This window comes from Carex rostrata, chromosome 21 (genome assembly GCF_964058835.1).
Source record: "Carex rostrata chromosome 21, lpCarRost1.2, whole genome shotgun sequence".
Classification (NCBI taxonomy): domain Eukaryota; kingdom Viridiplantae; phylum Streptophyta; class Magnoliopsida; order Poales; family Cyperaceae; genus Carex; species Carex rostrata.
In genome coordinates, this window is record NC_135938.1 from 5090932 (window position 1) to 5118307 (window position 27376).

The window sequence follows — 27376 nt, forward strand, 5'->3', positions numbered from 1 at the left end:
CTAGTAATCAATTTTATGTTGTGATTGCATTGCTTGTTTGTTGTAATAGTTTTAAGAATTTTATTTAGTAGTACTTATATGGAATATTTATTTAGGCGTATCTTAATCTAATATTTCAAATAAAATTTCGGCTTCCAAATTAAACACCATACACAGTCTACAAATATTGAAAACAAAAAATCAAACAAAAAAAAAATTAAATAGCCCGGGTGGCCGCATCCCCTAGAAGCGGCCATGCCCGCATCCCATAGAAGCGGCCAAAAATATTGGCCGCTTTCCCTAGATGCGGCCACCAAAAAGGTGCCCGTTTTTTCTAGATGCGGCCATGTCATTTTTATAATTTTTGTCGAAAAATAGTGTTTTGGTTTATTATTATTTGGATTATGCTATATTTAATAATTTCGGGTCTAAATACTATGCTATATGTCTCATAATTAGAGAAATCAACTATATGTCCTCGAAACCAACCAATTAAAAAATTGAATACTTTTTTTAAACATGCTAAATATTTTTTTTAATAAATGATATAATGGGTGCTTTATAAATTTGAAATGTGTTTAAATTGAAAAGACAAAAAATTAAATGAATTTGTGAGTTTTATTAATTGAATGAATGGTAAGTATGATATTATAAATTTTAGAGAGGAATATGTGCAATTTCGAAGTTTGTGAAGGATATCCAAGAAATTCCCCCTAAATTTTAGAAGTTTATATAAGGTAATCAAGAATGAGTATCAGATTTTTAATTAAATTAATATACTATATCGAGCAATCAACACACACCTTTTTTTTTTTTTTGCTGAAACCCGTAGACAGTTTCATTGATAAAAAAAAGTTACAAAGTAGCTGTTACATAAAATTAGACAACTAGTGTCTGTGAAAAAACACAGCTAAACAAAACAAAAAACACACAGGGATATGTGCATCTTGAGGATGCAAATTGATCATCCTTGCTTAATTAGAGTGATAGGAGCCTATCGATAGTGTCCTCTATACGCAAATCACAGCCGAGAAGGCACTGAATCCAAACTAGATCGAAAACTGAATCGACCGAACCATGACAGTCACCCATCAGCTAAGCAGGCACTGAATCAAACCAGACTGGGAACTAAATCAACCAGTCCAGAACAGTCACTTCAAAATAGAAAAGAAGAAGAAAAAGAGATGAAAAGCACCACAGAACAACACATAACATCATCATCACAAAAACAAACATTTATTTTATAATCGGACATTTATTCTAATATATATATAAAGTAACTATATGTACAACTCGTTTATCACACTCTTTCATTGTCAAAAATAGAAAGAAGAGTCTAAGAGAAGAAAAGAAAAAATATACCGCTGATATTGGAGAATAAAATCTCCAAAAGAATAATACGAAGAGCAATTAGCAGATCCACGAAGCAAAAAAACCAAAGAATGATTGCCTCGAGACACACCTTTTTTTATTATTATTTTTGTATAAAAGTTTTAATTTAAAGTAGCCGAGAGCCCGAGATGCTAAAATAAGACTAAAGCAAAAGCCCAAACAATCAATTGGCGCAGGTGGGATAAAAAAAGCCTGCTGCCATTTTTTAGAAAGGACAGGATTATCAATGAATTAGATTTGTATCGGTTTTTAACGAACGAATCTGTGTTCTAGTCCAATAATTATAAAAATACTGAGGAAGTTAAAAATAAATGAGGATCGGAATATAATGAACACACAGGATCCAAATGAGGATCTCTCTCTACTACTTGAACCGGTTGAACTGAATTTGATTCCTATTATACCTTGGTTCAAACTTCTAAAAAAAACGAAATTGTCTAAGAAACACAAAACTTTGTTTATAAATAATAAATGATGAGATTTAAGACTCTACCTTTTAACTTCTCTATATGTTTGCTCGCTTATCAATTGCATAATAGGTTGCAATTTTTAAAATGAAAAACTATATTTTTAAGGGATCGACTAACAATCCCCCTATTTCAGTCCCATATCTGTCCCCCGCACTAAAAGACAAAAAAAATAGTTAAAACGTGCTAACTACCACCAAAGAGCAAGATTAATGTTATTTTATTAATAGTCAAAACATATAGTATTCATACCTACGAATTTATAGTATTCATACTTATTATCATAAACATTTGTCATATGTAAACACAAGCTGGAGGGGACCAGTAACAACCAGGGGGACCGCTGACGTCTTGTGACAGCCTGGATTGGGGACCGCAATCGTCTGAAAGCGACATTTGCCAAGATTGGGGACCACTACAGCGAAACTATATATTATTCATATCTAAATAAAGAAGTATTCATATCTAAACAAATGAAGTATTCATACTGACGATTATGAAGTATTCATACATGTTTGAAATAATTTATACAATTCAAATTCAAAGTCAGATTCATCTCTCACCCCACCTCTTCCAAGAAGTATTCATACTGACGATTACGAAGTATTCATACATGTTCAAAATAATTTATACAATTCAAAATTCATTGTCAAATTCATCTCTCTCACCCACCTCTTCCAAGAATTATTCATATCTAACATGAAATATGCATATCTAACAAATGAAGTATTCATATCTAACTAATGAAGTACTCATATCTAACTAATGAAGTACTCAATATATAACAAATGAAATATTCATATATATAACTATTCATATCTAACTAATAAAGTATTCACACATGACACTAACAATATTCACATCTGACACTAATAATATTCACACCTGCCCAGATTGGGACCAAGAAATATTCTCAACAGATTAGTATGCATATCTAAAACAATGAAGTATTCATATCTAACTAAAGAATTATTTATACTGACGATTACGAAGTATTCATACATGTTCGAAATAATTTATACAATTCAAAATTCAAAGTCAGATTCATCTCTCTCATCCCACCTCTTCCAAGAAGTATTCATATGTAACATGAAGTACGCATATCTAACAACTAAAGTATTCATATCTAACTAATGAAGTATTCATATGTTGCATTGTGACAACCTTCGCTGGGTTAGCATGGACCCCCTTCAATGGTGCACCACGCTCTCTCCGCCGAATCTTGACGGTGCACCATGCTCTCCTCGTCAGATCTCGACGGTGCACCACGCTCTCCTCGCCGGATCTCGACAGTGCACCACGCTCTCCTCACCGGATCTCGACGGTGCACCACGCTCTCCTCGTCACGTGAGAAGATTGAAGATTGAAGAGGGTGGGTTTTGACCACGTGAGAGAACAAAAAAAGAAAGTTGTTAGAGGGACAGATAGGGGACAGATTCAAGGGAGACAACATCTTTACTCTATTTTTAAAATACCAACTCCACATATATTATCGGTCCGGAGTCAAAATTGAATTCTCTCTATATATGTGGCATGATAAGATTTATATATCTTTCATCATTATTATTCATTTTCCATTGAAGAAAATGATTGATAATTTTACTGTAAAAGAGGTGAAGAAGTATTTGCTATAACGGCTCTATATATAAACAACTTCGATTTTTTTTTTTAAATGAAGTAGTCTATGGTTATAATCACTCCTTTGTCACTCTGTAGTTATGATTATTTATCACTTTTGTAGTGTGTGGCATGTTCATGCTTCATTCATTTATCACTTTTGCAGTGTGGTTATTTTACTCATTTATCACTTTGCCGTGTGTGGTCTTCAATCATTTACCACTTTGCAGTGTGTGGTCAGTTCACTCATTTATCACTTTGCATTGTGTGATTATTTCACTCGTTTATCACTTGCAGTATGTGGTCAGTTCACTTATTTTTTTTTTATATTACAGTATGTGGTCATTTCATTCATTTATCACTTCGCAGTGTGTGGCCAATTCACCCTGATATCACTTTGCAGTGTATAATTAATTTGCTCATTTAATTTTTTTGAGAATATAATATGTACAAATATATTCATATAAATTAGTGATTATTATTATCAATACAGTTAATATAGTTTAATTTTAACATTAAAGAAAAAAACAAATTAAAATACAGTTAATAAATTAGTGATCATCTATATTCTAAAATTTTCCATTAATTAAAATACTTCGAGAATCCGCAAATTGTTATTTCCATTTTCATTCTCATTTCTAAAAAAAAATGACAGTTGCCGAACAAGTCTTTATAATTAAACCCACTAGTATTCTCATTCCCACAAATATATACTAGCTCTTCTCTCCAGTTTTTGTGTGATTTCTCTGAGTTTTTAGAGATTTTCTGTGTTTCAGACGATATATACCACCATGTAGCCATTATTAATTCTTCCATTTGGAAATGTGCAAATGGCATTACATAAAAACTTTAGCCATATTAGCAACTACTGTGTGAGACAGAATTTGAATGGGATGAAATTTATGATCAGACAATTCATAGATTTAGCATGAGTAATGCCAAGGATGATATGAATTGAAGTCTACAAAATTTATGATCATACGTAACATAAAAATTACGTACACACACTCCTGTCTACACAGGGTCGGAACTAAGATTTGAATTGGGGGGGGGGGGGGGGGGGGGGGGGGGGGAGGGGGGGAGCCACTAGTATGCATCTGTAAAAAAATCATATGAAAATGTGCGCTTAAATTATATATATAAGCAACATCCTGATTTTATGGGGGGTGCTTGGCCCCCCCTCTCACCCCCTTGGTTCCGCCCCTGTATCTACATAATTTGAATAAGCTTAGCTAATTGGGATTTCCTTATAGTTGAATTGGTAATACCAAATCATGAATTACATACATTTTTTCTACTAAGTTTCATTTCATGTAGTTAAGATATTAGAGAGAACAAAACCAAGGTTAATCTGAACAAAAAAAACTATATATGACCACAAGATGTTGATACGTAAGTCTCAGAGATCACAAATTTTGAATTTTAACTCACTGACTCTTAAACTCTCGTATTTAATTTATATAATTTTTTTATTTGATAGGTGTATCGTGTTATAAACCAAACAAAAGTTCTATTATTCTAATTTAGGTGTATGATTTGAAATGTTATTTTGAAGTTGCATAAAGTAATTGGTAAAATTAAGTAGACACATTTAATAAATTTTAGCGAACGTATCACTCTAATTTTAATCAATAAATTTAAATTTCATTATTTTTTAAAATCTTTATCTTAGACCTAACTAGTCACTAGCATGAAATTTATATATTTTATGTACATGAGTGGCTTACAAAGAAGAATAAAATGAACAATTATAGCATCTTTCCATTTAAGCTCACACTGTTAAATACCAGTGCTAAAAATAATGCAACCACTTGTACAAAGAAGTCGTGTCGCCGGAATCTCTCATCCTTGAATGTTTCCAAATAAATTATGCAAAAAATATCAACACTAAAAAAAATTATGCAAAAAATAATTCAAAAATAACACCAATAGATAGGGATGAAAACGGTATATGAGGAGGGTTAAAATGCACTCTCCCTTTTGTGCTCCTAACGTGCATTCACTTCTCATATCTTCATTTTCAAAGTTTAAATAGTCAATTCGAATCTTCCAACGTGTTCTTCATATTAAAATGTGCTTGGAGACCAAATTTTACATTTTTTGGAAATACTTTACTATTTTTTCAGAATTTTTGAAAATCATCACTTTGTTGAATTTTTTATTATTGTTTAGTTTAATAAAAAATTCTGAAAAAAAAATAGTAAAAAATTTTCAAAAAAATATAAAATTTGGTCTCCAAGCACATTTTAATATGAAGAACATGTTGGAATGTTCGAATAAACTATTTGAACTTTGATAATGAAGATATGAGGGGAGGGTGCATTTTAACCCTCCTCGTATGAATAATATTCGATCCGAATATCTGTATGGATATGGATACTAATATAATTTTACATTTCAATTATCCGTATCTAGATAGTAGATATATATCATATATTTTAATATATATTATGAAAAAAAATGTCATTCACTATTATAATTAGATAAATATTATGAACTTTAGTCTTTAATATTTTTAATAAGTTATTAATAAATATCTATTTCAATCCATATTTATATCTATATCCATATTCATATTGAATATGAAGAAGTAAAAGAAAAAAAAATATATGAATATAGTTTTCATCATGCGCTCCGTATCCGTTCCTTTTTCACCCGTACGGCCATAGAACATTCTGTTAATAGAACTGTACAGATTATTCTGGACTGGACCTCATTTTTCTGTTGATTAGGCCCGTAGGTAACGAGGGGCCCATTATCAGGCTTCAATTTCATCAGTACTTAGTAAATGAATAATATGCTCGAGCAGTTGAGCTTTATAGTGATTAGAATACGAGGGTTAAAATGCATCATGAATTTTGTATCTCAATCATATTCTATATTTTTATTTTTAAAGTTAAAACCATCGATTTGAACCGCTCAACATGATCTCTATATTAAATTGTACTTAAATATCAATTTTTTTTATTTTTTTTTGAAAGCTTTTACTGTTTTTTAGATAGATACAAAATTATTGTTTCTGAATCATAAAAAAAACAGTGATTTCATACCTATCTAAAAGAAATATAAAATTTGGTCTTTAAGTATAATAATATGGATACTGTTTAAATTTTAAAAATGGTGATAGAAATGTGAAGTATGGATGAAGTACAAAATCAATAGTACATTTTAAGGACGAATGCCGCTGAATTAGGCAAATAATTAAACGTATCGATCCACTTATGAAAAGCGCATCTCCATTTCGTGCCAGAACAATTCTTATATTTGGAAAACCAATATGTAATTTTTATCTTTCAATGTAATTTATCTAATGAATGGTTTTCTAAAGATAAGTTATCCTAAATATAGCGCCTAAGAGGAACACAATCGGTACCGACCTGCTTGTGCAGAGAGGAACACAATCGGTACCGACCTGCTTGTGCAGAGAAAAAAGTAGCAGTAGAAAAAAAAGAAGAAGGAAGGAACAACTAATATTTATCCTCTGGTTTTATTTCCTTTTCTCAGTTAAAGTTTCAAGTTTAACTACACTGGAGCATCCTAACACGCTAACTAATAACAAATAAACCCAGAATCCATCCCAAATCCTGAAATTACCAAGGACAGTTAATTTACAATCACTGAACAAAGAAATGGGAGGATTTCCAACTTAACCTCCGAATTAATTATCCAATTAAATCAATCTTGCCTCTCCTGTACTGACTCCGGCTTGATGGCCGTGAGAGGCAACACAGCCAGCGGCTCAGCTCGTCCGGCTTCCACATTCATGATCTGGCTGTCAAGGTAACTCCTCACCTCCTCTGCAATAATCTCCCGTACAATATCCATGAAACCAACCATATCTCTCATCTCGATTTCGCCTTCCAACCTTTTCTCTCCTGCTGTCTCGCCAGGTGGCCCGAGGCTTAGAGAGGTCTCTGGTTCGGGCATTGCTGATAAATCCTCTGAGCATAGTCGTTTAGGTGCTGATTCAGAGTCTGACTCGGCTTGATGCAGTTCAGGCTCCAAGTTGGGGAATTGAGATTGTTGGAGGCGCCGGCGCCGACGAAGGGATGAATTCCAATGGTTCTTGATCGAGTTGTCGGTACGTCCTGGAAGGAGTCGTGCAATCGTAGCCCACTTGTTGCCATACCTGTTTACATACATGGAGAAAAGATGGTTTAATTTATGCCATAAATAATAACTGTAAAATCCTGATTGAAGGATCAACACTGTATCCTCTCTGATAATAAGTAAACTGTGTGATTATACGAATTGATCATCGTAACTCATATATAGTAAACTGATCCACATATTGCATTCTTCTCCAAAAAAAAAAAAAAAGAGGATGAGATGATCGTATAAAATTTAGATCATCAAAGATGCAAAAGAAAAAAGAAAAAAGAAATAAAATATACTGCTATAGGCATATAAAGGTAGTTTGAACGTACTTAGCATGAGCAGCAACGATAGTGGCATCCTCAGAGGGCGTGAAGGGGCGATGGTGCACGGTAGGACTGAGCTGGTTGCACCACCTGAGGCGGCACGACTTCCCCGACCGACCTGGTATGCCCTCGCTGATCACGCTCCAGTTCCTGGCACCGTGCTTCTCCACCAGTCTTGTCAGCATTGCATCCTCCTCGGGACTCCACGATCCTTTCACCCTGTGGTGTCCCTCCTGTTGCTGTTGTACCTGTTGCACTTGCATCTGCATGTGTTGCATTTGTATCTGCATTTGAATCTGCTGTTGATGCTGAACTTCCATCTGCATCTGCATCTGAAGATGCGGCTGAGACTGAGACTGAGGCTGTGGTTGCGGCTGCTCCTCTCCTTCCCCCATGCACTTTTTCTTCTTTTTCGGTATAAAATTTTCTCCGCGAGTATGGGTATATGAGATGAGAATTTTAAATACGGATCGGTTTTGTTGTTTTCGTTTGGGGATTAGGTGATGGAAGCAATTTAAAATGGAGCAGAGATATAAAGCGAGAGAGAGGCGGTTTCAAGTTCGCTATCAGAAACAACCGTTTCGGCGTTTCTTCAGAGATGGTTGAGGGGGTGACTCGCATGAACCGTAAACCGCTCACCAATAAAATATTAATATTATATGTTTCCTTTGTACAAGACCCTAACGCTTGAACTACCTTTGTGGGTTCATCTATTTTTCTTTTTTTGTGTGTTGTAACATGTATATCTTTCTATATTTGTCTTTGTCTTATGTTCACTCATGTGCACCCACGCACTCGTACGAACGGGATATAACTGGCGCGCACAGACATCTAGAAGGTTAATTATTTGATTAATTAGTACAACAGCAAGCCGTTTTCTTTATTTAATATTTATTTAGTAATTTGTAACCATCAAGAACCGCTTCATAAATAAAAGTATATATTATTTAAAAATAAATTAAATATGGATTAATTAGTTAACAAGAATCTTTCAATTTATCTGATGAAACGAAATTGGTTCATTCCGATATTCCTGTTGCCGCAAAATTTTGTCTCATATCTCGGCAGGTATCTCGAATTAACTAAATTCCCGTTTGCTTAGTTTTTAAATCATCCAAAATTATCTCGTGAAATTCGGCTGTTGGCCTGAACTAAAGGCTGGTAACACATCATACATTCTAGTAGGTGATGACCTCACCAAACCGGTGCGGCGTAGAGCAAATGGGGTCCACACCAGAGTAACAAATGTAACCTCATGCGACCTCGTACCAAATTAACAGTACCACCTCTCTATTTTTCTCCATGCTGTTCGTTGATCAGTAATCGATCATCTCAGGTTTAAGTCCGTTTAAAGTTATTTATGCACCTTAATTATCAGTTCTAACCCTCCAATTTCATGGAATTGCATGCGTTTCAATAAGAAGGTTAGAAAATTAAGTAGTTTATCACTTGTATACATACGGGTTATAATTAAGTTGTACATTGCGGGTGTACTAATTATGAGTTATGACAAGAGTACTTACGGCTCAGTACGGAGTTTTTTTTTTAATATAGGAAGGAAAAAAATATTTAGGAATATATACATTTTTAATTTTTTTTACGCATTATTGATGTTTGGTTCGTCTAATATTTATTCGAACATTTTAAATTTCAGATCTCAATTCATGATGAAATTTGTACTGCTTGAAAATATACGAAATTGTTTTATCTATTTAAATCGATAGTATCATGTTTTACCTAATTAAAAATTTATGTCAAATTTATCATATTGTCGTCGTCGTTGTTGTTATTATTTGCAAATTTTTGTCTTTAAAAGGTGGTCCGTTAATTATCTTCTAGAATATCTATATATAAATGTTTGTCTATATCCTATTTTTAGAACAACATAAGTGGTTTAAAATCCTCTACAATTGAAAATTAAGATACATCATTATTTTTTATTAAAGAAATACCAAAGAGCACATTTTTGTGGTAAATTTTGTATAGGATTTTGATAAATTTTGTAACAAATATTGTAAATGAAGAAGGTGAAGTATTGAGTCGAAATTTAATTTTTCTGGAATTTATGACCTTCTTACTTGTACTCTAATCTCCATTCTTATGTTAAATACATACATGTCTTGATCCGTCAATAGTTCTGAAATTTCAAATTGAATATCAGTCCTCTAATCAAATAATCTACCTTCCTTAGATTCAATGCATCTTTTTGATATATTTTTACGTGTAGAAGTCTAAATTTAATTAGACACATACTCGCCATACGTAATGTGCACACGATATGGTTAGAATTAGAATTAAATAGACTTAAATTAACAGTGCTACAATGAAAATACTATTGATATATCATAATTTTATTTGTTCTCCTTTAATTTTTCCTATGATTTCCTGATCCTTCCTTCAATAAATATAATCTCACTAATAAGGAATATTTCCTACATGCCATGAAACTTAGAAGAGGCATTTTTTCCTTTAATTTGCTACATGCTATCAAACTAAGAATTCTAGCTGGACAATTTCATTACAATATTAATGCTATATTTAAGTTGTACTTGATTTTTAAATAAACGTCACAGTTTAAGTTAAGAGCCACAATTTTTATATGACATAGAAGTATTGAGAATTAATATATTTGCAGTCTTAATAATCTTTAACATTACAAATTTTCTGCTTTTAAGTTGTACTACAGTTTACATAAACTTTTACTCTTCCACAAATATATATTTACCCATTGAGATGGGCTACGGTGAGTTGCGAAGTAAAGCGACTATTTTACTTCACGCTCATATTTTGCGATTTTAAAGTTCAAAACGTCGATCCGAACCGTTCATCTTGTTCTCCATATTGAAATGTGCTTGGAGACCAAATTTTACATTTTTTGGAATTTTTTTACTATTTATTAAGCAATTTTGAAAGTCGCTGATTTGATGGTCCAGAAAATTTTACTGTTTTTTACTGTTCACAACAAAATAACAATTTTAAAAAATGCTTACTAAATAGTAAAAAATTCCAAAAAATGTAAAATTTGATCTCCAAGCACATTTCAATATGGATTAAACATCTAATGGTTCGGATCGGTCGTTTGGACTTTCAAATAAAAATACGGCGTGAAGTAGAAACGCGTTTTACTTCGCAACTCACCGTAGCCCACCTCTTTACCCATGCATGCATTTTTTACCGAGTAGCCTCCTCTTAGCATCATGAGATAAATTTTAAGACAATTAATTAGAGTAATGTAGCTTGATGATCCAATTTACCTGTTTGTACAATAACTTCACCATATGTGTTGAATGAAGAAACAAAAAATTATTTGTTGCTATTCATCTTCGAATTTAGTATATAGTTTTTATTTGTGTTGTAAATAATATTGAATTTTTTTAACAAAAATATATGTATGCACTGACATGCACAAAAGGTTGTTGAATTTAAGTAGTCATTTGTTGTTGTTAATGTGATTATGTATTTACGTGAATATGTGTACTTAATTTTTATGTTTTGTCTGCTTTTCTTTTAGTTAATGTATGCATTTTTTTTGCAAATTTTTATTCGTTGATGTGTTTGTGTATAGTTGGGCGATGGTGAGTTGCAAAGTAGGGATCTTGTTTTACTTCACGCCTATATATTTTATATTTGAAACTTCAAAGAGATGATTCGAACTGCTCAACATAATCTTCATATTGAAATGTGCTAGGAGACCAAAATTTACATTTTTTTTAAATTGTTTATTAATTTTATAGAATATTTAAAAATTATTGTTTTTTATGGTCCAGAATCCGTTCAAAAACAAAAAAAAAATATAAAATTTAGTCTCCAAGCAAATTTAAATATGAATATCATATTAAACGGTTCGGATCAACTATTTGGTCTTTGAAAACAGAGATATACGTGCGAAGTAAAACAAAATCCTTACTTCACAACTCACCATAATCCATCTCTCTTTCTATGCGCGTGTCTTCAGTAATTTATTTTTTCGATGCAGTAGTTTGAGCACGGTGATCATATCTGCTATTATTTTCATGAAAACACAACATTTTATTTCCCTAAATTATAATATTTAATCTAAAATCCTACTATTTTTTTTGGAAATAAATAATGCCGGAAACAAAGATTCTGATTCGTTGTACTAAATTATTTACTTCAAGCATGCATTAAATGAAATGGAAGCTATAACACGCCTTCATCTAAAAGATAAGCCTACTCTGTCTCCAATATCCATCCAAGAGCTTTCCACGGTCCTTGGTAAGAGGCAGGAATCTCGTTTCATAAAACTAGGCATAGAAAGGCGTTGTAACGGAAACAATAACGAAAGTGGATGGAGTTAGGCGAAACGGCCCGACTTCCACACTGCCATTTCTCGTGCCCAAAAAAAAAAAAAAATAAGCGGGAGTTTCATGTATACCCCTATTTTTTTGGAAATTATGTATTCACCCCTCTAAAATTCATAATATCATATTTATCTTATTAAACTTAAAAAATATACCCATTTTAATGTTTATTTAATTAAAACTCATTTTAAATTCATGAAGTAACTCATATTAAAAAAAATATACATTTTTAGAAAAACGTTAGTCTTCTAATTGTATGATTTCCAATAGCAAATGAGTCATTTATTTTTATATGTTTACACAAGCATATACCTAATATTATTGTGTAAGCGTCAAAAGTAGAGAAGTGACTCATTTTCTTTCTTTAATTGACCAATTAGAAATAAATATTTTTCTAAAAAATACTACTAGTTTTTTTTTATATAAAGAGTAAAATGTGTGCTTCATAAATTTTAAATGAGTTTAATAGAAAATACAATAATATGAATAAATTTGTGAGTTTTTAATGTTTAGAAAGGTAAATATGATATTATGAATTTTAGAAGAAATAATACGTAATTTTAAAAAAATGATATTATGAATTTATAAGAAGAAATACATGATTTCCAAAATTTTAAGGGGTACAAGTGAAATTCCCAAAAATGATTGTGTTGCTTTACTAACTGAACTAAATATATAAATAGCGGTTACACTAACAGTACCAAGTACCAACCCACCGCTTGGTGCTTTCTATGAAACCTCATTTTGTCAAAATGCCACGTAGGCTTCGCACCAGTTGTTGCTGTCTTCGGTTTCCTGCTACCCCATCCGTTTCTGTTACAACATTTAACATTTTGAAAGCAATTTTGTACTTCACATTCATTTGTCTCTTTCCTACGGAGAATTTGAAACGGATGTGAATGTGAAAGAGGGGTTTTCATATTTCAGAAACAGATAAGATAAAAATAAATACAACATTTACCATCTTGATTTAGAAAAATTATTATGATATAGCGTGCGATTTGCTGTATATTAAATTTGACAACTCTGTAGGTGAAACAATATATTAATGATATCGATTTCATTCTTATTCCACAATATTTATAACACGTCTTCCCTTTTGGTATAAAATTTAGTCTCATGAAATGAATAACTAAATGGATTAAGACTTTGGAGGCCCAAATAATCACTGTAGGCCTTTGACAATTTAGACCATCCTTAGAAAGGATTATTATTTTGCCAATATTGGGCAGCCCGTATTTGATACACTTCTCCTTTATTATCAACAGAACTTTATTTTAAAGATTCTTGCTTAGGAAAAAAAATTAACCAGCAGAATGAAAAAAAAAAAAAAAAAAATTCTTGCTTAGAGGCAAGTGAAGTCTATTGGCATTTGCAAATATGGCCATTTTATTATTCTTAATTCAAAAGTTAATAAAAACTTTTATAAACAAACTTCGCATTAATTGACCTGATAAAGATTGATCAGCAGAAAGCTCGCAAAGCACGCAAAATTTTAGATATTTTATATTAACCTTTCTCTTGGGTCCTTGATATTATTATCTTCTTGTTTAATTTTTTTGTGAAAATTAACTTGATAGAGTTTATCAAAGATACATGATATTATTATCAATCATGTTTTTTTTTTTAAGGTTAGTGGCTTTAAGTACCAACTAACAATTTTATTGATAAGAAAAACAAACTTACAATGAGTCAAATGACTCTCTAATACAAAATCTAATCTTTATTCTCACAAAATTCATAAAATTACGCAATAACTCTTATATTCTAATCTCACTAGCTTATATATACTCATAATTACTCTATTAAGTTTAAGATCAGATCTGCTCTTTAGACCGCCTTCGCACTCCAATGTCCGGATCTACTCACCCGCACTCCAATCGAGATGACGTAGAGATTCAATATTCCGCCTCCTCTCTCTCTTATTCTTCTCTCCACTCAAGAAAGTAGAGTCAAGAGGGAGGGGAGGAACTATGTCAAAGATGAGATCTAGAAGAGTGAGAAGAACAAATTAGAGAAAAAAAAAGTAGAGAGGAGATACGACAATGGCGGAGGCTAGGGTTTTCATCATCGAAATATCGTCTGGCTTTATGCTCTTTTTTATTTTTTGAGGTTTTAGAGGGGCCAGTATCAGTCGTGCTCAGCCATATTAGTCATGTTTGATCACATCAAGTCATGTTTAACTTTTTTTTTTCGAGCTATAAGTTTGTTTAAGAAAACAAAACTTAGAATATGTTAAATAATGTGAAAAAATATTAATATTATAAAATAAAGAAATAATGTTGTATAAACTTATATGTTTAGATCACGAAAGACAATCAGAAAAAAGTTGAATACAACAAGTAGAAGATGAAATACAACTAGAAGAAAATAAAAGATAACTAGAAAAAATAATATACAACTGGTATAAAATAAAAGACAACTATAAAAAGATGAATGACAACTAGAAGAATATGAAAAACAACCATTAGAACATGAAAGAAAACCAATAGAAGATAAAAGACAATTAGAAGATAATAAAAAACAACAAATAAAACATGAAAAACAATCAGCAGAAGATGAAATATGAAAGATAACTAGAAGAAGATTAAAGACAACCGGTAAACATGAAACACAACCAGTAAAAAATGAAAACAACTAAAAAAAGATGAAAGAAACTTAATAAAAGATGAAAAACAACTAGAAAAAGATAAAAGACAATCAGCGGAATATGAAAGACAACTAGAAGAGGATGAAAGACACAACCAGAACAAGATTAAAAATAACTAGAATAAGATGAAAAACAACAAGAATAAGATGAAATATAACTAGAAAAATAATGAAAGATAACTAGTACAAAATAAAAGACAACTAAAAGAAAATGAAAAACAACTATTAGAGCATAAAAAAAACTAGTAGAGCATTAAAAACAACTAGAAAATATGAAATACAACCAGTAGAAAATGAAATATAATCAGAAGAAGAAGAAAGATAATGAGAAGAAGATAAAAGATAACAAGTAGAAGATGAAAGACAACTAATACAAGATGATATATAAAGAACTAGAAGAAAATAAAAGATAACAAGTAGAATATGAAAGACAACTAGTGGAACATAAAAGACAACTAGAAGAAGATGAAAAATAATTAGTAGAAGATGAAAGACAACCAGTAGAACATGAAAGACATCCAGAAGAAGGTGAAAGACAATGAAAAGAAAATGAAAGACAACCAGTAAAAGATGAAAGACAACAAGAAAAAAATGAAAGACAACTAATACAAGATGAAAAATGACTAAAAGAAGATGAGAGACAACCAGTAGAACATGAATGACAACCACTAGAACATGAAGGACAAAAAGACAACTAGAAGAAGATGAAAATCAACTAGTAGAAGATGAAAGACAACAACTCCCAAAAATAGCTGCGAGAAGGGCACAATAGAGAGTCCCAAGGTTGTCCCTGCCCCTATCCTTACCTGTGCTGAGACAAAAAATGAATGTCGAGTGTTGCATCATTAATCAACATCTACATTGGTTTATTTTTATTAGAAAAGAACCGCCAGTTTCTTTCTCACCAGAAATCCCAAGCTCCCGCGACCCACACCGTATTCCTAAGAGACATGACCCTCATGGACCCTTGTTCATATCCTGTTTGTCTATGATCGATCCGCCATTCTGTACATTCATGTTGTAACGTGCAAAGAGGTCTCTCCAAAACCTTGTCGCGTATTGATATCTCCATATTATATCTAAATTACGGCCCTGATTTACACTGAAACCTATGCTTTAAAACCTATAAATGTGGACTTTTTACTTATATTTCGATGAAATGTGGTACTGTTATGCTTTGTTTGGTATTTTGCAGGAAAAATGGCGAAAAACTGGATCTGACTACTTTTCATACGGCCCGTATGACATTTTGTACGGCCCGTACAAGATCTGCCCAACCACACAGAAGGTTCCACAACAGAGGCACAAAGTCTCCAAGACAAAGCACAGGCATACGGCCCGTAGGACGCTAATTCGGAAAATCCAGCTGGAATCTGAAATGAGCATAATTTAAGGAGGCCGAAAAGGAAGCCTCTGGGGGCGTAATCTGAGGTATTAAATGAGATATTGCACACTATAAAAAGAGGATTTCGTGGTTGAACCTGCACAATCTTCCCTAGGGGGAGCGAGGGCTTGGCTTGGAGAACAAGTAGAGAGGAGAAAAACGAGAGTTGGGATGGATCTTCTTCGTTCCTCGAGTTTTGCCATGAGCTCCCTTATCATTATCTTTACTTGTTTTATTTGCTTTCTTTTCTTTTAGTTTTTAGGGCTAAGATGTAGTTTCTAGTTTGGCTTTGTTTGTATGCTACTTGGATTTTGTGTTGAATGATTTGTTTTTACCTTGTTGTGTAGTATTTTGATTGCTTTATTTGTACTTGCTTGAATTGATTAGTCATCCCGTTAGATGAATGCGCACATCTAAGTGTTAGGAGTCAAGTCTATGACATTTAATCCAACCGAATAAAGTATATGAAGTAGGGTGAAACCAAGGAGTACCCGAAAGGTGAAACTTTCCTTGAGGCGAAAGTCCTTGGATACTTTTAGTAAACCGACAAGTAACTTGGATAAATTAGGCCAAAATGCGAAAGTTGAGGTTTAACGCATCTAAGAGGGAAGTATTTGAGTCCGGTAATCGGGTACTAGGCCAAAATGCGAAAGTTGAGGTTAGGTATCTAGATCTAGTCGATAGAAACCCTAAACATTAGTATCAACGCAGAAAACAGTAGCTGCAACATCAACTCGGGGTCCCCTACGGGCCATACGGGAATCCATATGGGCCGTATGCCTCGGGGCTGAACAGAAATGAAATATGAACCCTGGAAACGCCTTTTTATTCTTATTAAACAAAACCCCAAAAATATTTATTGTTTTGAATATCATTATTTATCTTTTTAAAACACCAAAATCACATTTGCAACTTCTAGAGTTTATTTAATTTAAGTAAAGTCCGGTTAAGTTTCAACCGTCCCTGTGGATCGATACCTGATAATACTACGCGATTAGGATTGTACACTTGCAATCTGAGTCGAAAGTGTAATCAAGGTTAAAAGGTACAGCTTGCTGTACTTAAACTTTGTGCATACTTTTGTGTGAACACGTATTGACACCTCCACATGATATGATCTTGCATTTCCAAAGCCCGAGAATTGTATAATTGGCAGCCTAGTTGAATCGTGCATCCCCGGGTCGATAGGATTGCCCGCGTCATCAGAACCCTATTTGCTAACATTAGCTAGACAAAAACCTGCACCTTCATTGAGGTTTTAGTTTCCATAGAGGTACATGGAATCGAAATATGACCATTTTTAATGGATTTGAGTATGAAAATGCTTCCGCCCTACTCATATTGCATCCATTGACACTCCTAAGAGAAACGGGTTGAGCCGTCAGGAGAGAAAATCACCAAAAATACTCTAAATTAAAATTATCTTATATACAAATAAAATTAATAAAGCAAAATTATGATTTAAACTTAAATTATGAGATTTTATAAAAAAAAAATTAAATAATGTGATAAAAAGCATCTAATTAATACGAGAGAGAACAGGACCAAGACCAAATTCGACATATGAACAACCATATTATTCCTCTGACATAGCCAATGTCGTTGCGCTTCTCATAAATTTTTGCTTCTTTTTTTGCGCTAACTACATTTGACACGTGCAACTCCATGAAATTATGAAGATCCGCCATGTTATTTCTTGGGGTCTTGCTTCTTTAATTTTAAGTCTTTAACCGTGGTAAAAGGATAAACAAAGTTTAATAAGTTGTAGGCCTTCTTTTCGACTTGACTAAAAATTCGAAACCGAAACGTGTGCATGATCTGCTCGCTAAAAGACGAAAAATAAAGTCCAACATGTCCTTTTTAAAAGGGCCCAATGTCTCCCGTTTTCTAAAAGGGGGAATTTCACGTATACCCCTCAAAAACTTTAATATTACGTATTTCTCCCTCTAAATTTTAAAATTACATATTTCCCCATTTTATTGTATTTTATATTTAAACACATTCTAAATTTATAAAATACTTATTTTACCCTTTTATTAAAAAAACATAATAGGCCCATCTGACTCCAATTTGAATTTGAAGGTTCCTCTACCGTCCGAATTGCTTTAAGATCCATGCGCGCTACATCAACACGAATCTTGAAGTGAACACACACGGGATATTGAAGCAATGTGCACAGATTTTAATGTGTTGCATGCGGATCAAAATTGCTTGAGATCCGTGCAAACTAGATTAGCACGAATCTTGAAGAGAACACGCAATAATCTTATTGCGATGCGCTCGGATCGGACAGTATAGGAACCCTTCTGATTCAAATTTGAGTTTAATGGGGCATTTCATACTTTTAATGAAGGGTAAAGTAGGTATTTTATAAATTTATAATTAGTTTTAATATAAAAGACAATAAAATGAATAAATATGTGAGTTTTTGAAGTTTAGAGGTGGGAAATACGTAATTTCAAAATTTAGAGGGAGAAATACGTAATATTGAAGTTTTTGAGGGGTATACATGAAATTCCCCCTTTCTAAAATTAGAGTGTCCTTTCTGTCATGTTATTTCCCTTTCAGCTGCTTTTTCAACCCATAGTCCATGGATCTTAATTAAAATAATAAGTTGCCGAATGGACAAGGAAGAAGAACGCACACATAGACATGCTATGCAACTCCAAAACGGCACCGATCATGTAGAGGATGATGTAGAGTGTAGCAGAGAGAAACAAAAAGAAACACGCATTAGAGAGATAGAGAAAGGAAGAACGCACACAGAGACATGCTATGCAACTCCAAAACGGCACCAATCATGTAGAGGATGATGTAGAATGTAGCAGAGAGAAACAAAAAGAAACACACATTAGAGAGATAGAGAAAGGAATAACGCACACACAGACATGCTATGCAACTCCAAAACGGCACCAATCATGTAGAGGAATATGTAGAATGCAGCAGATCGAGAGAAACAAAAAGAAACACACATTAGAGAGATAGAGAAAGGAAGGGGTGACCATATTCTACAAAAGATGCTGCTTTTGTTATATCTTTGATTAATGTAAGATGCTCTTTCTTTCAACTATTTAACTAAGAACAACCAGTTCTCCTAATATCCTATGCTAGGGCCTATCAAAAGCAAGATACTCTTTATTATTATTATTATTATTATTATTATTATTATTATTATAATTACTATTAATAATAATAATAATATTTTTGTTATAATATAATCCGAAACACCAGAGACAATTTTCTTGTTCCTTTCATACCCATAATGAGTTAATGACTGTTTCGACTTCCTTACCAATTGAACTCAATAGCCACTCATCTGTCTTTAAAAGCTAGCCTTTCCTCCTTTGTATAGTAATTAAACAACAAAAAGGAAGAAAAGAAAGGAACTTTTTGTATAAAGTTTGCAAGGGGATGGCTTGTAGTGCAATATTGCTCTGTTTTCTTGCAATATCACCATGTTTTTATGGATTAATGGGAGAACCTCCTCATAGTAAGAAACCTCGAAGGCTTCTTCTAGATACAGACATGGATACAGATGACTTCTTTGCGCTTTTGTATTTGTTGAAGCAGAATCGATCAGAATTTGATCTCAAGGTTAGTTTCCCTTTCTCTGTTTTTTTCTTTTACCTACTTGCTGCATATGTTACTTCGCTTATACTTTTGGATAAAATGAGAGGATAAATAAGTGATGACTTGGCTCTTTGGAAGTACAACTAAATGAGATTGGTTTGTTGGTTCACCATTTTTGTACTTCTATTATATGAAGAAGCTTAAGTAATGTAGATTGGAAGTTTGCTTTGAGACTCACACTTGATTAGAAACTTCTTTTTCTTCCTTTTTTGCAAGTTGCTACTTAAGCCCAAATCCAAAGGTACTACTTTATTAAAATAGTTCAAAAGGCTTCCTTGTTAGTACATGTAATAGAGATAGGTAGCTAATTGTCCTTCTGAAACTTTTCTAGTTATCTTTCTTCCTTTACAAAAATATATTGTTTTGAGACGGTGATATTAGCACAACTAATTTTTCTATTAACACAACATTATTTGAATCTTAGACAATTTAATCCTTCATTATTTATCTACTTTAAATGTCGTTCCTCTCTAATAAATTGATGTATCTCTTGTATAAATTAAAGTACAACTGAGTATATATAAAAATAGAATATTCCATCTATATATACTACTAAAAATCTATCAATATTTTTTTACCTTTCAGTTCCGAAAAATTATCTTGGAAGTCAATATCTTGTTTTATTTTAATATGCATCATTAAAGACTATTACAGTAAAAAAAAACGTAAATTAGTTCCTACAAAATGAATAACATATTGCATAACATATAATATAAAAGTATACACATGCTAAAATGATATATTCAACTATATATTTTCACGGACATAAATTGATAACTAAAAAAGACAGTCCTAGATTTCTGTACATTGTTTTGGAAAAAAAAATCTCTTCATGTTGACAGCAGCCCATTATTTTTTTACTTTATGGACGCTATAAAACTTATAACCTACAAAAACAGAAAGTAATATTGATATATAAGCAGCATATATATAATTATTCTGTTATATCTTGAAGATGTACAACCTATGTTGCATGGATACGGGTACGGGTATTGTATCAGATACGATACGGATACGGCGATACGGTAATTTTCAAAAATTAAGGATACAATACGTCTATTATATATTTTTATTATTTTAATTATATTACTAATTCAACACATGTATTTTATAAATTAAATATCACAAATCTGAATATGATAGCCTAAGTATATGTTAAATAGCATAGCTACTAACTTTTAACAAGAAGTCTAAGCTAGCGTAGTGGTTAACTTTTTTGTCTTGTGGTCCATGGGCTTTGTATGGTCTTCACCTCTCACACCGTTGCTCTGGTGTATGCCTATCCGAGACATATCCCACCTTGTGTCAGAAGCGTATTAGAACAAGTCAATAAGTATCGGAGACCGTATCGGAAGATATACGTTAGCTCATTTGATACACCAGCTGGCATATCGATCTGATACGTATCGGGGCTGTATCAAATGTGTGTCGGTATCCGATACGTATTGGATGCGGGGACGGAGTCTATATAGGAGTATTGGGATAACATAGTGTACAACTAATTTTATTATAATAATTGTACATTCATAATTGTTTAAGAAATTTTTTTTTATTATAATTAAGTTTTCTTTTTGTTAATTGGTTGATTGATTTTCCATATCTCGTTAATAATATGTTTTCATATTTGTATTCCGTTCCTTAGGAAAGAAATGATTTTAGAGATATTTTAGTTATGGAAATAAAGTGAATTATAATTATTAAATAAAGAAAGTGATGATTACATAATTAAATAGGCAAGCTATATCAACAATTATTAAAGTAGGGGCAAAGTTGTCTATACACTTGAAATTTTTAGAATTGTTGTGTTAATAAAAAAAGTAATTGTGTTAATATATCATCACCCATTGTTTTATTTTTTAGACAGAATAGGCAGACTGTTTAATTAGGTACATGTCTTTGAATTATTCTCTCTTTATCTTTTTAAGAAATGTTCCCTTGAGATAACGCTAGCATTTGTATTTTTGACTTTGTACTTTCGGCAGGTAAAATCTTATTTGCGCAGATTAAAAAAATATAAAAGATCATATAGCATATTTCTCATGGGTTCTAACAAGCACTATTGATTAATTATAAGTTTTCTGTTTCTTTCGTAGCCGTATCTGTGAGTCATGGAATCCTACAGCATATATTTAAGCAATTTCTTTTGCTCCCTGAAATTAGTCCTCAAAACATCACCCAAGCATGGTGCTTTAATCTGATAATTAATAATCACAATAGGGCCTTGTTTTTTGTTTTGTTTTTTTAAGAAGAAAACTTGAAGAAAAGGAGCAAGAGAATTCCAATATTGTTAAAATAGTTATCATATCATGCGTGTTTTTTTTTTTTGATGGTAGGTTGGCAATTGCCAGCCTACTATTTTGCATTGATAAAAAATTAATTACAAATGTTCAAACACCTCCTACATATATTACATTACTCAAATAAATGAGATATTCTACTCTTGAATAAAATTAAGAAAACCGAGGGTTCATGCTCCTCTAAAACCCCTCATCCATTATCTATCCATAGCCTAACTTCCCTGATCGTTTCTTCTACGAGTAACCTAACTGTCTTTGTATTTTGATTGAAAATTCTACTATTCCGTTCTCGCCACAACGACCATAATCCCGCTGCCCAAGCTGTTATCCACACCAGCCTCAATTCTTCTGTGTGCATAGCTCCTGCTCCTACCCATAGTCTAACGTGATCGCTAACACTATTATGTATTGTACCCAAACCCAATTTGAGAAGCAACTGAATCCAGAATGCTTTAGATACTGAACATTCCCAAAAAAGGTGTTTACTCGTTTCCACCATATGACCAGCACATAATCCGCATCCATTGGTAACCTGACATCCTCTTCTCCGTAGCATGTCTCTAGTTAATAGTTTATTGTGTAACATTACCCATATGAATACCCTTACCTTCGGTGGCGTCTTGGCCTTCCAAATCCTCTTCTGATATGGGCATAGTACTCCTGTGGTGTGCAGCATCTTATATGCCGAAGATGTCGAGAAGCACCCCGTAGGCCCCCATCTCCATTTTAGCTCTCCTGAATCTCGCTGTATTGTAGTTGATACCCTGTAGAATGGTAATAGGCTGGAAAGATCTTTTACAAAGAAAGATTGATGTTGTTGTTCGCCTATTTGGTCAATTTTCGTGGTCCCATATAGCACTCTCAAGGCTACTGCCCAGCTGCTTTGTGTGTTCGATTGCATAATCCAAATCCATTTCGTCAATAGAGCCTCATTTTGTATTTTAAGATTTATGATGCCCAATCCTCCATTCTCCTTCGGGGAGCAAGTTTAGTTATCATGCATGTTAAAAAATAATGCAGCATAGGTAAAGTTTTTTTTTTTTTCTCTACAGGCGGTAACTATAAATGCAAATTCATGGTCGAATGCTGGACACGCAGTTAATCATTTGTACGACATTTTGTACATGATGGGTCGCGATGATATTAGAGTAGGAGTAGGAGGCGAAGGCGGTATATCAAAAGATGGTAAATTATACCCTGATATTGGTGGATATCTGCCTCTAATAGATCAAGTATACATTCTTTTTTTGCCTTCTTTGTAATTTATTTGCATATAACTTTTGCATCTTTTTTTAGAACTGAAGTTGCCTTTATTCTAAGTTTCTCTTCATGTGTGAAAGTGTATATCAGGATATGTCAACAGTAGGTGACTGTCGTTACAGACAAGCTATTCCTGTGGGAGGACGGTTAAATATCGACACAAATTATGGACTTAGAAGGAGCTTTCTTCCACAGGTACAGCCCAATAAATAATATATTATCAATACTTTACAGCTTGGGAAAAAAAACAGAGAACAACAAACATTTTTTTGATAATTATTTTACTAGAGTGATAATAAAAGATAGGAACAGAGCCTCAGTACTGCACAGTTGTGTTCATTCCAAGACATGTTGAAAACAGGGTAGCAGGAGATACATACCGCTTCTTCAACCGACAGCACAACAAGTGATGATAGACACCATATCTGATGGCCCAACAACTGTCTTTCTGATTGGAGCGCACACAAATTTTGCAATTTTTTTCATGACACACCCTGAATTGAAGAAAAATGTTGAGCACATATATGTCATGGGGGGCGGAATCCGGTCAAAGAATCCAATAGGCTGCTGCCTAAAAAGTAACACTTCTTGCAAGCCTATGGGACAGTGTGGTATTGTCGGTAATTTGTTTTCGGGATACACGAGTAACCCTTATGCAGAATTTAATATATTTGGGGACCCATTCGCAGCATACCAGGTAAATAAGCCAGATTTTACTGTTCTCTTACTTTTTTTTTGTAGCAGGTTCATCTATGCATTGTTATAAAAACAAAAAAAACATTTCAAAAAAAAAAAAAAAGAACATACAGAAAGGAATAGACAATACAATATTAAAATTGAAAAAAATACAGAGTAATGTTTTCTTAATTATGTTGTTTGTAGGTGTTTCACTCTGGCATTCCTATAACCCTTGTACCACTTGACGCTACCAACACAATCCCAATAACAGAGCAATTCTTAGTCGAATTCAAGCAGCACCAGAACACTTTCGAGGCACAATACTGCTACCAGACTCTGAAATTCTACACTGTATGCTCCTCTATTGCATCTACTTGTATAGGAATTGACCAGTATTGTACTTATTTATTAGGGTAATTATTTGATGGGGCACTTACTGTGAGAACTTGTCACAGGCGTCTTTCATGTGGGATTCATTTACTGCCGGCATTGCTATCTCGATTATGCAGAATGGAGACAAGTTTAGTGGTGAAAATGACTTTGCTGTAATGAAATATATGAACTTAACTTTAGTCACATCGAACAAACCATATGGTATAAATGATGGTTCTAACCCACTTTTCAACGGACGAGCAGTCCCGAAGTTTAATTTAACGAAGTATGGAGTACACAGCGGTCATGTTCAAACAGGACTTGGTGATCCTTTTTGCCTGATCAATGGAAGCAACTGGGGTAGATGTGAGGTAGTTCTCAAGCCCACCTATTTAATTTAGCAAATTATTTGATAATTTTCTTGTTATAACACTTGCATTCCATTTTATGTGCAATTGCATTCCCAGGACGGGTATACTAAGGAAGTAAGACGTCCAGAGGCAGTTCAAGTTCTAGTAGCGACGAAAGCAAAAGCAAATCAAGATCATAAAAGTTCTCTCAATAGGGAATTTTTCAAAAGTTTTCTGGAAGTAATTGTTTATTTACAAACAAAATATAAATACCTTGTTTAGAAATGTTTGTACTTTTTACCGTCCAGGTTTATTTATTATATAACAAAACATTGTTGTAGGTTCTAAATCTACCTCAACAAACAGGACGCTTTAATTTGACAACCGAGTTCCCATATTACAGAGTAACTTTCTACAAGTCAAATTTTGCTGATAAACCTAAGGGCAAACCTGTTATTTTTGACATGGACATGAGTGCTGGAGACTTCCTTTCCCTAATATACCTTCTCAAAGCTCCAACTGATCTAATAAATCTTAAGGTACAATTCTCTTTACGCAACACATATATTCAGTGATTGCATACTTGTATGTGGTCAGAAATCTGATTGCAATATTTTTTTTAATTAGGGTATACTTGTTAGTGGCAATGGATGGGCAGATATAGCTACCATAGACATTATTTATGATGTGTTACATATGATGGGTCGCGATGATATTATAGTTGGCCTTGGCAGTACCACTGCACTCGATACTCCAATACTTGGTTGCAAGTATGTGAAGGCTATTCCAAAAGGCAGCGGTGGATTACTCGATTCAGATACACTTTTTGGGCTTGGACGGATATTGCCAAGAAGTCCCCGAGGGTAGCATGCTTATGTTAGAAGCTTTTTGTTCTCATTCCGGCTTTTTCCAGTGTGCATAATATAGTAACAATTTTTATTCCCTTGCAGATATACAGCTGAAAATTCTACTGAACTTAGGCAACCATCAGCACTGGAAGTCTGGCAATCTACTCAAAACGAACTTGATACAGATGAAAATATCATAATATTAACAAATGGGCCTCTCACAAACATAGCTAATATAATCCTCTCAGATAAAACAGCAAGCTCAGTGATAGAGGTCAGTTACTGTGAATTTTTCTGAAGAGAAACTTCAATTTAGGCTAATACTAACAGATTATAATCTTTTGATATTTAGAGTATTTACATTGTTGGAGGTAATATCAAGGATGAACAAAATGAAGAAGGGAACATTTTTACTGTTCCATCAAACAAATATGCAGAGTTCAACTTCTTTCTTGATCCTCTAGCCGCCAAGACTGTCATTGAGTCAGATATAAATATTACTCTTATCCCGCTTAGTACTCAGCGGAAATTGAACTCATTTAGGTCAATGATTGAAGCGTTAGAACATGCCAGAGGAACTCCTGAAGCCTGTTTTTCGTACAGCTTACTATCCTTGATGCAAAGGCTTAAGCAGAAGCATGAAACATATCACCATATGGTAATTAATACAATTCTATTGAGTTTTGTTATTGTTCCTTCAATTCTTTTCTCTATCATGTAAGAAATTATATTTCATTTTCTTTGCTTTATCAATGTCTTGAAATTTACTTGTTTTGCCAGGATATGTTTTTGGGCGAAATTCTTGGGGCATTTTTTCTCGTAGAAGGCTCAAATTTAAGTCACAAAGTGCAAATGAAGTCAATTGAAGTTTTGAGCAATAACAACATAAGCGAGGATGGATGGATTATAATAGGAAATGGTCATGACAAACTAGTGAAGATAATAACTGACATTGAGAAGGAAGCATTCTATACAAATTTTGCAAATTCATTAAACAGTAAAAGACAGTCTGCAGTAATTGCTAGCTTTGATGAGCAAAAGAAACTGTGGGGCAACCTGTCTGATGACAGATGATTTCAGTCGATTATTGTTTTCAAATTTTTTACCTAACTAGTGGAAAGAAAGTAAAAAACTAAAAAGGAATACAGGTTCACTTGTTCAAACTCAAAAAATTATAAAATCAGTCAATACGTTTATTCCAAAATCATTGATAGTGTAAGAGAATTTTCGAATAAAAGTTTTTTAGGCTTTGACTTATTGCAAAATCATTGATTCTTTCTCTGTATGTGTTTATTGAATCTGATTATTTTGTCTGGAGAATCTGCTTTGAAAAAGCAGTGAATGATTTGTGGTAAAAATTGTTTTTATACGCCAAAATACTCCTTTAAGAGCTGCTGACGAAGAAAATTGGAGGAAAATCATCAACAATATGATTGTCCTTGTAAAATCCCTCGATACTATTAAAAACATGTGAAGTGGCAAAGAATGTGAATTAAAGCATGTGAAGTAGCAAAGAATGTCAATTAAAGACTTGTTTTGTATATCCTGTCCTTCACAACTATCAGCAACAATATCCCTATTTCCAACAGAAATAGTAAAATTATGGATGAAATATGTCTGCATCCATTGAGAGCTTTAGATGGAGGTGTTTATATTTTTTGTACCCCTTTGAGATCTAATATCCAAACCTCAGTAGGCAAATCACCTACT

The 27376-nt window shown here is 33.1% G+C and overlaps 2 protein-coding genes across 4 annotated transcripts; one reads left to right on the forward strand and one right to left on the reverse strand.

Moving 5' to 3' along the window:
* Window positions 1-6960: 6960 nt before the first annotated feature.
* Window positions 6961-8424, reverse strand: LOC144573432 (transcription factor MYB56-like). The gene is made up of 2 exons (XM_078323220.1): window positions 7883-8424; window positions 6961-7584 (listed from the first exon to the last, which is right to left on the reverse strand). Exons 1-2 carry the CDS (start codon window positions 8269-8271, stop codon window positions 7131-7133), a joined length of 843 nt encoding a protein of 280 aa, XP_078179346.1. The 5' UTR covers window positions 8272-8424; the 3' UTR covers window positions 6961-7130.
* Window positions 8425-19464: 11040 nt separating this feature from the next.
* LOC144573308 (nucleoside hydrolase 5-like) lies at window positions 19465-26916 on the forward strand. Of its 3 annotated transcripts, none has more exons than XM_078323056.1 (12): window positions 19503-19825; window positions 23211-23390; window positions 23509-23613; window positions 23780-24115; window positions 24301-24447; window positions 24552-24839; window positions 24936-25058; window positions 25160-25357; window positions 25446-25681; window positions 25769-25940; window positions 26019-26324; window positions 26447-26916. In XM_078323056.1, exons 1-12 carry the CDS (start codon window positions 19643-19645, stop codon window positions 26738-26740), a joined length of 2568 nt encoding a protein of 855 aa, XP_078179182.1. In that variant the 5' UTR covers window positions 19503-19642; the 3' UTR covers window positions 26741-26916. The 3 variants fall into 3 exon arrangements, with proteins under 3 accessions (XP_078179184.1, XP_078179182.1, XP_078179183.1); XM_078323057.1 differs by having other exon boundaries at window positions 19507-19825; window positions 23499-23613; XM_078323058.1 differs by lacking the exons at window positions 24936-25058; window positions 25160-25357; window positions 25446-25681; ... (1 more) ...; window positions 26019-26324; window positions 26447-26916 and having other exon boundaries at window positions 19465-19825; window positions 24670-24830.
* Window positions 26917-27376: the final 460 nt, after the last annotated feature.